Below are 13,481 nucleotides of genomic sequence, written 5' to 3' on the forward strand. Positions count from 1 at the left end.
GCCCTGTTCACAAGGGATCCTAGCACTGTAGTTTTTAACATTGTTATATTACAAGAAGAAGCTAGGGTAGTGGAAGTGACTCTTTTCAGCTGTGGGAAACAAATTTAGAACATCCAAAATGGATCTTGGGCTTTCCATCTCTGAACTTTGCAATTTATTTTATGGGTTTTTTTTGCATTGTTGATTATTAATTATATGCCATTATCAACGTATTTGTTAGCATATAATAACTACCTGCTAGTTTCCCTTGAGGACAACTCTAGAGGGTCATCCAGAACCCCAGTGTGGTACTCTGGCTGTGCAGTGTATGGGGAGTGTTTGATGTTTGCAGTGGGATCCACAGTCGGTGAGTGGGATGATCTGCCCTCACTACCCCACAGGAGCCATGGGGGCAGAGGATGGGTTTCCTCTCTTCCCCTTGTCCTGTGGGGTCCCTGTGGTCAGGTGGGCTTTACTGAGGTGGGGACACTCAGCTGAATATTGAAGTAGCAGTCCACGTCCTTTTCCAAGGTATAAGGAGGTAGAGAGAGGGTGGGGACATGCCCACATCTGGGTCAGATAACAGAGTAAGGATGCACACCTACACCTGGAAACCTTCATTGGAGATGTAACAATGGGTTCCTCCATCCTGTAAAGTCATGGTCGTGCCTGGGGTGAACATGGAGCCCTGGGAGGGGATGCTGTATCCCTTCAGGTTTGGCACTTGGAGATCTCTTACCACCCCTGACTTACATCCTGCCAACACAAGCAATTCCCAAATTACTGGTGTCGTGGCTGTAGTTACCTGTATGATTGGTGTTACTGGAGTGCACAGGAGCAACAGTGGGCCTGCAAGAGCCCTGTCACGTGTCAGGTGTGGTACAAATGGAGCAGTCTCAAGATGTGAGGCATTAGCAGTCTGAGGAAAGATCAAGAGATGGCAGATGGACACACGCTGTGGGGATTAGTACACTGGATTACAAATTGTTGGTTAAACTCTCAGATTTCTGTTACTTAATTATTCCTCCAAAAAGAAGATATAAAGTCTTCCCATCTTTCTAAGCACTGTTTTAATTATTCTTTTTTAAAGATAGGCATTGTTTAGGTGCATAATACCGAGCAGATCTGATAGTCCTTGCATTTACAACCTGTTGTCCTTCGACTGCTCTACTTTTCTTGAAGATATATTACTTTCAGAAGGCAACAAAGAAACCCTTTACATTGTGGGAATCCTTTGCATGAGGCATAATTCAGTTCTTAAATTGTTTTGCTGAGAATTTGTAGGCTACATAGAAGGAACCATAGCAAGATTATCTCAAAATACAAGTGATGGTATCAACTGGAATATCATGGCTTTTGTTGTGGAGTGCCACAGTATGCTTGTTCCCTCTTTGTTTTTCTTTCCCCAGCTCTAGTATATGAAGTATTTGTGTCTCTGGACAGTCATGCTCTGCTGTGTTGTTTACCGCCTTTAAAAACTTCCTAACAACTTGCTAGATAGTCCTGATAATAAGTGTTGCAAAATTTTGAACCCCTAACCTGAATAAGTAGGATGAGCGCTAGGAGAGAGAGCAGGTAAAAGTCATAAATGTTGCATAAAAATATGAAATTATGCTTTTCTTAATCTTTCTGACAATTATTATTTGTGGGATGCTTGTTTATTTGTTCAGTCATGTGAGTTTGTTTAGGGGATTAGTTGACCTCACGTAGAAAATTTCTGGTGGCGCTGGAAGAACAGGCGCTGTTGGACTGCCTGTTGGGTTTAGTACTGATAAATAAATCTTCATCCCAGGGAGACGGGGAGAGAAAGAAGGCTCCCATGAAAACCCAGAGCACAAACCATAATTAGGCTCTGCAGGTGGTCTGACTGTCCTTCACTTCCTACTCTGTGGTGGATTTGTCAGGAAGAGGAGCAGTTATCTGACCTGGTCTTAATCCAGTATATACCTTAAGAAGAACTAAAGCTGTGAGATGAGTGAATTAAGTCTGGAGCATATAACTTCATCCCAACTAATTATCCGATTGTTTTGCTTGAATGTCTGTTATCTGTGTGGGTAGGGAAATCCAGCCCTTGAGAGGAGCCGCAGAATGTGTTTTTGAATGCAAGTGGTGCTGGTTTTTGAGAAATGTTCCTTCTCAGCTAAGGCCTGGCTATTATATATCCAGCCCAACTGTGACATACTGTGCTGTGCATTAGGGGGGCATGGGGTGATGATTGTTTGCAGGACTAAAGAGTTGGCCTTTGGAAGGGGAAGGGTACGTTGCTGCAGCACCTGTCAGCATTTGCATACATCACAGCGATGTGTATGGTTTGACAGATCCGCACTCATTTAGAAGGTCAGTTATGACATTAATCAATGCACTGCTACCTCCAGTGTGTCCCTTTCCTCGGCACACCTGTTGATAATGTCTTGCATTTGACCTTCACGTGCCCTTGCGCCCTATGGTTGGGTGGTTACGTGGCTTTGGGAGGAAGGAGAAACGCGATGCCTGGCTGCGCAGTGCTTTGCAGACTGGTTTTGTCTGAGCAGTTTGGAGCCTGCCGTTACCCCCCGTGTCATTAGTCTGCTGTCTGCATCCCCAGGAGGGAAGCGGAGGGAGCAGCTGAACAAGCCAGGCTGCCTGGGTGTTTCCTCAGGGGCAAGTGAGTGAGTTTGTTGTGCCCGTAGCTGTGGGGCTCTTTGAAGCAACCCCTGGCTGCAGCTGAGAGGCGCCTCCGCTGCGGCGTGCGCGCGGTGCAGAGGCTGCAGCAGGGTCTGGGGGGAGCCCCCTGCCCGCGCACACGTGTGGGTTACGGTGCGGGAGCCTCTGTTGGCTGCAGGTGCGTTTCTGTTGGCGCAGCCGAGGTGTCCCGTTGGGTTGCTGTTGTTGGAAGGAGAGCGGCGGGCAGGGGCTGCCTTGGTTGGCTTTGTGCTTTGCGAGGCCTCCAGCCGGCAGCGATGGCGTCGCAGTGGTGCTGCCGAGGCTGCCGCTGGAGCAGGGGGTGCACGGCTCAGGCTGTCGGGGTGCTGTGCTTCCCCTGGCTGCCCGTATTGTGCCAGGCAGCAGGAGCTGAGGCCAGGCCGCCACCAGCATCTCCCTGAGTGTTGGTGAAGGAGGGCTACCCCGTGGTGTGATGAGGGGGAGGATGGACTCAGTGAGGGGGGACCAAAGTGGCAATGCTCAATGCTATTGCATTCAACTGGGAATAAGCCCAGGTCAATCCGAGTAGGGATGTATGTTCCTTAGCTGCCTCCCAAGGTGAGTACCAGAAGGCCAGCCACCTCAAGGGCACAGGTGGCTATGGTGGATCGTCTTGCACCCTTCCTGGGAAACCTGCATGCTCGCTTACCTCTCTGAATTGCCTGTACACCAACACATGCAGCATGGGGAATGAACAGGAAGAATTAGAGCTCTGTGTGTGATCGCAGGGCCATGATCTCGTTGCAGTTACAGAGACAGGGTAGAATAGTTCGTGTGACTAGAATGCTGTCATGGATGGCTATGTAGTTTTTAGGAAAGACAGGCCAGCAAGGAGAGTTGGTGGACTTGCTCTTTATGTGAGGAAACAACTGGAATGTATCGAGCTCTGCCTTGAGGCAGATGCAGAATAAGTTGAGAGCTTACAGGTAAAGATTAAGGGGCAGGCCAGCATGGGTGATACTGTTGTGGGTGTTTGCTACAGGCCACCTGATCAGGAAGAGGAAGTCGATGAGGCCTTTTACGGACAATTGGAGGTAGCCTCATGATCAGAGACCCTGGTCCTCATGGGGGACTTTAACCACCCTGATATCTGCAGGTAAAACAACACAGCTCTGCTCACACAGGCCAGGCAGTTCTTGCAGAACATTGATGATAACTTTTTGACACAGGTGGTGGAGGAACCAACCAGGCGAGGTGTGCTCCTGGACCTTGTACTCTCAAACAAAGACAGACTGGTTGGGGATGTGAAGTTTGCAGGCAGTCTTGGTTGCAGTGACCATGAGATGGTGTTCAGGACCCTGTGTGGAGGAAGCAGGGCAGTAAGTAGGATGGCAGCCCTGGACTTCAGGAGAGTTAACTTTGGGGTCTTCAAGGACCTACTTAAAGGAATCCCATGGGTTAGGGCTCTAGAAGGTAGGAGGGTCCAAGAGACCTGGCTGCTATTCAAGCATCACTCTTCTAAGCTTAAGATAGGTGCATCCCTATGAGTAAGCAATTAAGCAAAGGGAACAGGAGACCTGTATGGATGAGTAAGGAGCTTCTGGCAAACCTCAAACAGAGGGAAGGTTTATGGGAAGAGAGTTTTTGGGATGTAGAAAAAGGGACAAGCCACTTGGGAAGAATATAGATATGCTGTCAGAACATGCAGGGAGGTGATAAGGAAGGCTAAGGTCCATTGGGAATTAAAACTGATGGGTGAGGTCAAGGACAACAAGAAGGGCTTCTTCAAGTACATCAGTAGGAAAAGGATGACTGGGGAAAATGTGGGCCTGTTGCTGTGTGAGTTAGGTGCCTTGGTGATCAAGGACACAGAGAAGGCAGAGTTACTGAATGCCTTCTTTGCTTCAGTCTTCACTGCCAAGCCCAGCCCTTAGGTTCCTAGACCCTGAAGGCAAGTGAGGAAGTCTGGAGAAAGGAGGACTTTCCCTTGGTTGAGGAGGATCATGTCAGACATCACTTAAGAAAACTTGACACCCACAAATCCATGGGCCCTGATGCACCCCCAAGTGCTGAGGGAGCTGGCAGATGTTATTGCTAAGCTACTATCCCATCATCTCTGAAAGGTCATGGAGAACAGGAGAAGTGCCTGAGGACTGGAGGATAGCCAATGTCGCTCCAGTCTTCAAAAAGGGCAAGAGTGTGGACCTAGTAAACTACAGGCTGGTCAGCCTTACCTCCATCCCTGGAAAGGTGATGGAACAGCTCATCTTGGAGGTCATCTCTAAGCATGTGGAGGAAAAGAAGGTTATCAGGAATAGTCACTATGGATTCACCAAGGGAAAGTCATGCCTGACCAACCTGGTAGCCTTCTATGATGGAATGACTGGCTGGGTAGATGAGGGGAGGGCAGTGGATGTTGTCTACTTTGACCTCAGCCAGGCTTTTGACACTGTCTCCCATAACATCCTCGTAGGTAAGCTCGGGAAGCGTGGGTTAGATGAGCGGACAGGGAGGTGGATTGAGAACGGGCTGAATGGCAGAGCCCAGAGGGCTGTGATCAGTGGCAAAGAGTCCAGCTGGAGGCCTGTAGCTGGCGGTGCTCTGCAGGGGTCAGCACTTATTAATGACCTGGATGAAGGGGCTGAGTGTACCCTTAGTGAGTTTGCAGATGATACAAAACTGGGAGCAGCAGCTGACACCCCAGGAGGCTGCGCTGCCGTTCAGTGAGACCTGGACAGGACGGAGAGCTGGGTTGGGAGGAACCCAATGAGGTTCAGCAAAGGTAAGTGTGAGGCTGCACCTGAGGAGGAACAACCCCATGCACCAGGACAGGCTGGGGCTGACCTGCTGGAAGGCAGCTCTGTGGAGAAGGACCTGGGAGTTCTGGTGGGCAGCAGGTTGCCCATGGGCCAGCAGTGGCCAAGAAGGCCAATGGGACCTTGGGGTGCGTTATGGGGAGTGTGGCCAGCAGGTCAGGGGAGGTGATCCTGCCCCTCTGCTCTGCCCTGGTGAGGCTGCACATGGAGTGCTGTGTCCAGCTCTGGGCTTCCCAGCTCAAGAGAGACAGAGAACTGGGACTAAAAAGGTGATGAGGGGACTGGAGGATATCCCTTAAGGCTGAGAGAGCTGGGCTTGTTCAGCCTGGAGAAGACTGATGGGATCTTACCAATGTCTACAAATATCTTGAGGGCAAGTGTCAAGAAGATGGGGCCAGGCTCTTTTCAGTGACAGGACAAGGGGCAATGGTCACAAACTGCAACACAAGAAGTTTCATCTGAATATGGGGAAGAACTTCTTTACCTTGGGGGTGACAGAGCACTGGCAGAGGCTGCCCACAGAGGGTGTGGAATCTCCTTCTCTGGAGACGTTCAACACCTGCCTGGATGGGATTCTGCCCAACCTGCTGTAGGTGAACCTGCTTTAGTAGGGGGTTGGACTAGGTGATCTCCAGAGGTGCCTTCCAACCTGACCATTCTGTGATTCTGTTGGTGTTTGTTTCGTGGCTGAGGCTGTGTGACTTGCCCAGCGCTGTTCTCCTTGGTGATGAGGCCGCAGGTGGGCAGTGGGGACCGTCCCAGCCCAGCCACACACAAACCTCCCCTGGCAGGGCCCAAGCTGAGACCTTGCTGGTTGCAGGCAGGGACTGATGCCAGTGAAGGATGGCCTGATCCTCTCCTTTCCCAGCCTTCCCTGACTTGTCTGAAGACCTAGTGCCAGAGTGGGTATACCACATTGCACTTTTGCTATTTTATGCAGCTCATGTCATTTGTCACTGGAATTGTCCTATGGTCTGTGGGAAACAACAGAGACGTCTTCCAAAGACATCCCCGTGAAGGACCTGCATGGTCTTTCATGAGACCTTCTCAGGGGTCTTTGCCCTCAGCCTTCTCAGGTGCCAAAAGTTGCTGGCTCTGGTCTGAGGGGTTTGCAAATTGGAGGTCTCCTTGCCTGTACCCTGCTGTCGGGCACCTCTATGGCCAGGACAAAGGGTTTTTCCAGGTCTCCTGCCTGCTGAGCCACTGTTGGCTGGGAGCTGCTCTCCTGAGACCTTGGACTTTCACTCTTCTTGTTTGAGCTGCTGTAACACAGCTCAGGCTCACACCTGCACTTTGAGGTAGCAGATTTGAAATGAGAACTGTTTTTTTTTCTGCCTTTTTCTGGCAATTACTATTTCTAGGATGGTTGTTTATGCCTTCAGTCACAGAACCATGTACGCAGGGTTAGTGGGCCTCACATCAAAAATGTCTGGTAGCACTGGAAAAATGACTGCCTGTTGGATTTAGCACTGAAAAAGACATTTTAATTTGAGGGCGATAGGTAGAGAACAAGGGCTCCCTTCAAAACCCAGAGCACAAACCATAATTAGGCTCTGCAGGTGGTCTGGCCATCCTTTCTTCCTGCTCTGTGGTGGATTTGTCAGGAAGAGGAGCCGTTACTTGACCTGGTCTTAATCCAGTATGTACCTTAAGAAGAACTAAAGCTGTGAGATGAGTGAATTAAGTCTGGCGCATATAACTTAATCCCAACTAATTATCCGATTGTTTTGCTTGGATGTCTGTTGTTATCTGTGTGGGTAGGGAAATCCAGCCCCGCAGAATGTGTTTTTGAATGCAAATAGTATTTTCAGTGGTATGACTGCTACTATAGATGGATGTTGTACAATCTTCTACAACTGTGCTTCACATGAGAGGGACATTAGCTAACAGCACAGTTATTGTAAGCCAAGGGTTACCTGCAGGACTAAAGGCGAAGGGTTTGTTCCTGCAAGACCACCTCAATATTTGCATATTGATTCTTCTGATGTTCAAGTAGGTCCATAGTAGTAAGAATTTATCTGCATTTTTGGCTATGAACTCAATTTTGTAGGTTCACTAAGACTTTCACGTCAGGGATATGCTAACTTAGCAGTCCCCTGCTTGAGTTATTTTAACAGTGGATCTAGAGAAGCCTCTTTGTGCTTCTTTCGCCAAGTATGCAGTTTAAGTTGGGAAGTGGTTGGGAATTGGGAATTGAAGCTGCTAATTTTACACAGCTTTATTTTTTGAGAACTTTTTAAAAGTTGCATTTTGGCATGTTCAGTGAAAAAGAAGCTAAGAGGTCGTTTAGAGCAGCTTTGGCGACTGGGAGATGAGTGCCTCAGTGAAACTAATTTGGTAACTAGCATCGGGATGGAAGCTTGAAGAATATTTTGCATGAAATTTAAAAATTTTTTGGAGGTAAGAAATGATGAATTAGCACTTCAACTAGAGAAATAAGCAAGTATGGAAAGCGTGTACTGATGCCTTCATTAAACTGGACGCTTCTAGGAGTGTGAGTCTAGCTTTTGAATGCATGAGAGAGCAGTTAAAAAAAGATGACTGTTGAGCAAGGAAACTTTAGTTCTTGGCAACATACTGAGTAAATGACAAAGAATGATTAAAAGTGCTGCCATATAGAATCAGGCTCATATGTTCTTGAATTTAATTTTTAAATAGCTTGGGTCTGTTCCCATTCAAAAGCCAGCCCATCGCAGAAACTGGTACATGTGAAACTAGTTTAAAATGTTTTTTTAAAGGCCAGTTTCTATCTGCAGTTGTTACTTGCTCTGTGTGCCAAAGGTCTTACAAGTCAAAAGGTGTCTGTAGAATTTCACGGTGCCATTGCAGCTTAGTATTTTTAAGAAATAACTCCCGAAATATTAACTGCACATATACAACTATAAATAATGATTTTACTGCAGATAAATATATGATGTTGTATTGAAAGACATTGTATTTTGCACTTTTTTTTTTCCCCAGGTGGTTTACTGCCCCATGAAGAATCTTCACTGGTTGTGAATAAAGGCGAGGAATTAAGGCTGAGATGCAATGAGGATGGACCCGTGACTTGGAATTTCCAGAACTCAGACCCATCGGCAAAAGCAAGGAGTTCCAATGAGAAAGAGTGGTACACCAAAAATGCAACAGTCAGAGACATAGGCAGATACATATGCAAAAGCAAAGGGAGTATTGTCTCATCTTTTTACGTTTTTGTTAAAGGTAAATACCAATGAAGGCATTATTCCCCCCCCCCCCCTTTTTTTTTTTTTTTTTTTTTTTTTGCAAAATAATAGGACAGTAAATGCTGGAGGAGGGAATGAATGTGAGGTACAGAGGAAGAACACAGTCTGATAGCTTCTTCCTTGTCCAGTAGAAAGAAAACTTGCTCCCAGCTTTGTTTGCAATGGTCTTTGTCACTGCAGCACAGTTCTGGATGAGTTTCTCTTTACATCCCTGTTGTTTTGTGGTGAAATATACCTGAGCTCCCTAGAAGCTAGCCAAGTGACCTGAATCAGTTCTAATGAGTCAGTTGTACTGTAAGGAAGGAAGCAGTATGTAGAAATGTCTTTTTAATTCCATACCATCCATCAGTACAGAGTCATGTAAGTTTGGCCCCAAGCTCTTGATTTATTGAGGCAGTTAGCTAAAGGATTTGGCTTTTTGAGGCTGTGCTCTCAGGCTTCACCAGCAGGCAACAATGATTCCTCTGCCTCCAGCTCCTGATCCACCTTGTGACAGATCAGAAATGTCTCAGATGGGGGAAAAAAATGCCTCTGCTCTGACACATTTTCACAATCCTTTATTACCGTTCTTTCTGCAGTGTTTTCAGATCTCTTCATTTGTTGGCTCCTGGTCTGTGGCTGCATCAGCTGCCCTCAAGCTGACAGTTCACCATGCCTGGCATTCCCTTTTCCTTTCCATGGAAAAGAGCATTTTGCTTCTCCTTCACGTAGCTCTGGTGGCCTTTCTTCCCTGTCAAGGGATAAAAGTCCTACAGCATCCGCTTTCTTAGAGACAGCATTTGTTGTTCAGCAGGGGTTGTCTCAAAGAGCCTCCTCTGAATCCTACCAATCCTTTGACAATTACCGCAAGGTTGTTCTGCAAGACAGGGAGACAGCAGCATAGCACAGTGAAGAGTATTTTCCTAAAGGAAGATACCTGATGTAGTGGTCACGCAATTTAGAGAGTGCTCCTTTAACTGCTCCTGAATTGTTCAAAGAGCCATGCAGCTACCATGCATAAGTTTTCTTGACCTGTTTTTCTCTGAGACTAAAGGAAATGTGGCATGTATTTTACCTATATGTGACAAACATTGTTTACTTTATCTACCATGACTGGTAGACTGAAGGTAATGGTAATTATCCTAGAGAGCTGCAATCATAGAGATGTTTGTGCCTTCCATCACGAGTGACTCCTTCACCTCAGGATAGCAAGTGACGCTGCAACTGAGCATGATTACCAAAGCGTCAGAGAAGATGTGTGGCCTTCGTGCAACATGTTGTTAATTTCTTTGTCTTAATTGGTGAAAAATGTGCAAGCTTCACTTGGACAAGTTCCTGGCAGTAAAATAAGTGAGGTTGGCCACCATTTTGCAATAGGCTGTGGCTTAATGACACCTTACATCACCTTGAAGATGCTACCACGAGCTCAGCTGCTTATGGGATTGCCATAAGCACCCCATACACTTCCTGCTTGTAAAGCTGGGAATGCAGAGATAACAGGACCAAGAACCTTGATCCTGTGCAGTCCCAAGTGGCACATAACATGGTGGCAGCTGTTTGTCTTTTACATCTGTCTGGATCTATGAAAAGCAAATTTTCTATGCTTCTGTGACCAAGGATGACACAGTGCTGGCAGACTATAGGTGCTTACCTCTTTCACCTTTCTGCTTTGGCAGAGGGTGCCTGTCTTGTATCTGTAGAAGCAGTTTGTGTCCCTATCCAAGCAAGGTTAGTGAAGATCAGGCTAGTTCAGACACTTACATAGGAGAGAAAAAATCTCTTGATTTTGATCTCAAGTCTTTTCAGACGCAAGCAATGATAAGCACCACAACTTGTGTTCGAAACCTGAGGTGTTCTCAGAAAACAAGTACTACCCAAGATTACCTGGGGTGGAAAGCCGTGATGGAAGAACTTGACCATGAGCAGCCTTGTTTGTGCCTGGATTCCATACAGCAAGTCCTCTCATGTCTTCTCATCATGATGTCTCCCTTCCAGAGAGGGATAAAAGATGAGAGGGAGCACCTCAGCAATTCTGCTTACCCCAGCCAAGGCCTCCCCTGCAATTTCAGCTGTTAGTGAAGCAGGTCTTTGTTCCTTTCTTCTGTTTTCACAAATGTGTGTGTGTGTGTGGTTTGTTTTTGTGTGGTTTGTTTTGTTTTTTTTCCCTGGGAAGCCATACTTTCTGCATAGTGAAGATGTCTTGGCTCTGTCCATATTGGAGAAAAAGTGGACTGAGGAAACCAATCAGTTAAGTCTTTGTCAGGAGGGACATTTAGATGAGTGCTTCTAGTCCTGCTCAGGAGTGACAGATATTCATAGCATTTTTCTATCTGTGTGCAAAGCATGACACTTTGGTTCTGTTCAGACATACTTTATTTTTTCATTTGTTAATAGTCTCCATCCTCTAGTCCTAGACTGATGCTTCAAAGCTTTTAGTTTGTGGAGGCTACTTGGGTGGCGGTATCAACTGAGGTTAAAACTATACTCTCAGTCTAAGCTAGAAATCAGCCAGTAACTTCTCTGTCCAGTGATGAGCACCCTTCGACTTGGCATTTCCTAACTCTTTATGTAAATGGCCTTGCTTTATTTTCAGCCTGGTACTTCTCATCTTAAACCAAATGCGCATTGTGCATCATCTTAACCTAATTCTCTCACTCTTCCTTGTTAAGTTGTGGTTTGTTGATCTTTTATCATTCAAGTTGTACAAAGCCAGTTTGCAATAAAAAAAACCCCAAGAAAACTTTCTGTTTCTACATTTCTGATTCATGCTACTCTGTAGGGAGGGCAGGTAGGAGCTGAAATAGGCTTTTACAGAGTGCTTGTCACCATACTATCCTTTATTTTTGTGTTTGCTACTGATGGCCAGGTTCTTAGCATTTCAAGTTTGTCACCTATGATGGGCTTCAACCTTGGCTGTAGAAATGTTTAAAGTACTGTATGTTTGTGTGCTGTTGTTGGCTGAGATTAAGTGCTCAATAAAAGCTATCTTGTGAAAGATTACATGATGATTTTTCAGTCAGATATGCTGTTTGTATCCCTTCCCCCCCCCCCCCCCCCCCCCCCTTTTTTTTTTTAGGAGGCTGAAAAAAACCCCCTGCTTTCAGCGGGGGAGAGAGAGAGAGAGAAGTTATTTGGTGCTTCCTCTAGTAGCAACGTGTGTTCATTTAGATTATGTATTTTACAGAAGTGAAAACCGTAATTTAGGTGCTTTTCAACTTCCATTTGCTCATAAATTTCTTCAAAATCCTTCTGTGGGCATGAAACCTTACAGTCCTGCCATTGGCTAGAAGCAAATTACTTTTAATGGTCTGTGAAAATCTGTTTACTGTTTTGGGGTTGGAGGGTGGAGGTTTTGGAGAAAAAAAAAATCATCTCCATCTCCAAATAAAAAAGCAGTAAGATTATTTTTAGTGCACATGATTCTTTAGCGTGTCTGGTATTGAATCCTACTGCACATCTCCTGTTGTGCTGCTCTTTTAATATAAAATTTAATGTCTCTTGGTAAACATGAATTGGGTGATACTTGGTTTTACTGGCTGAATGTAAAATTTTCTTTGATCTAAGTGCCCAGTTGCAGAGTTAGGGTCATCAGAAGTTCCCTGTGCAATGTCAACTTCTCTGACAGATCTTTGTATTTCTTCACAGATCCAAATGTGCTCTTCCTTGTTGATTCTCTGATCTATGGAAAAGAAGACAGTGACATCCTGCTAGTGTGCCCGCTAACAGATCCGGATGTTTCAAATTTCACACTGAGAAAATGTGATGGCAAACGTCTCCCCAGAAATATGACGTTCATTCCCAATCCCCAGAAAGGCATCATTATAAAGAATGTACAGAGGTCATTTAAGGGCTGCTACCAGTGCTTGGCCAAGCACAATGGAGTTGAGAAAATATCAGAGCACATTTTCCTGAATGTGAGGCCAGGTAACACAGGATTTTTGTTTTCTTGTAGAGCACCTGATTTTACCTTTCACCTCCCAGGAGCTGATGGGAAGTGCTGTGAAGCCTCAGCTTGCATCCTGACCTTGTCATGGGGAGGCTGGAGGTGGTGGATTCCTGGAGGCTTCTACTCAAAGCCAGAGGTGCTTGCGCACCTGGAGATTGCTCTGTGGCACCTGTGGCTGCTGCAGCCTGTTCAAAGGAGGGTGGGGGCTTATAAAGCTTGTCCTGGGCAAGTTGTGTTGGGGCACGGTTTGATCTCGTGACACTTGGCTTGTGGCTGTGCTGAGCAGTTGGCCGCGATCACTTTTATTTTCTGTTCCTGGTGATTTCCAGGTGTTTTCTTCACCATTCTAAGAAATGTGGGTGTGCTGTTAAACTGTGGACAGACCAGTGCACTGAGGTTTGGACAGGTTTGTGCAGGCAAGGTGGAAATTTAGGTGCCTGACTTATATGTCTGTTTCCCACAAGTGACAGCAGGAGGAACTGATTGATGGCGTTGAAGAGGGATTCAGTGGAGAGGCAGAGCTTGGGGGAGCAAAGGGCCCTTGTTTGTCTCTTTCTTCGTGATTGAGGATGATCACAACAGTAGGCATGTGCCCAGATCATGATGAGAAGTATACTGTGGCTGAGCTGCCAGATGCAACACTTGGCTCTGCAAACCTCTTGATTAATCATAGAATCATTTAGATTGGAAAAGGCCCTTAATGATAATGCCCTATATCTGACCTTCATGTGCCCTTGCGCCCTATGGTTGGGTGGTTACGTGGCTTTGGGAGGAAGGAGAAACGCGATGCCTGGCTGCGCAGTGCTTTGCAGACTGGTTTTGTCTGAGCAGTTTGGAGCCTGCCGTTACCCCCCGTGTCATTAGTCTGCTGTCTGCATCCCCAGGAGGGAAGCGGAGGGAGCAGCTGAACAAGCC

General features: G+C 46.4%; 1 protein-coding gene across 1 annotated transcript in view; it reads left to right on the forward strand.

The window, feature by feature from the left end:
- KIT (KIT proto-oncogene, receptor tyrosine kinase) overlaps positions 1 to 13,481 on the forward strand; it is a 142,472-nt gene that overhangs the window by 95,300 nt on the left and 33,691 nt on the right. Inside the window, exons 2-3 of the mRNA XM_080385965.1 lie at positions 8,379 to 8,618; positions 12,266 to 12,544. Coding sequence (XP_080242091.1) covers positions 8,379 to 8,618; positions 12,266 to 12,544 — 519 coding nt within the window. The remainder of the gene's footprint in view (positions 1 to 8,378; positions 8,619 to 12,265; positions 12,545 to 13,481) is intronic.

Source organism: Falco punctatus (assembly GCF_963210335.1).
Source record: "Falco punctatus genome assembly, chromosome: 1".
Taxonomy (NCBI): domain Eukaryota; kingdom Metazoa; phylum Chordata; class Aves; order Falconiformes; family Falconidae; genus Falco; species Falco punctatus.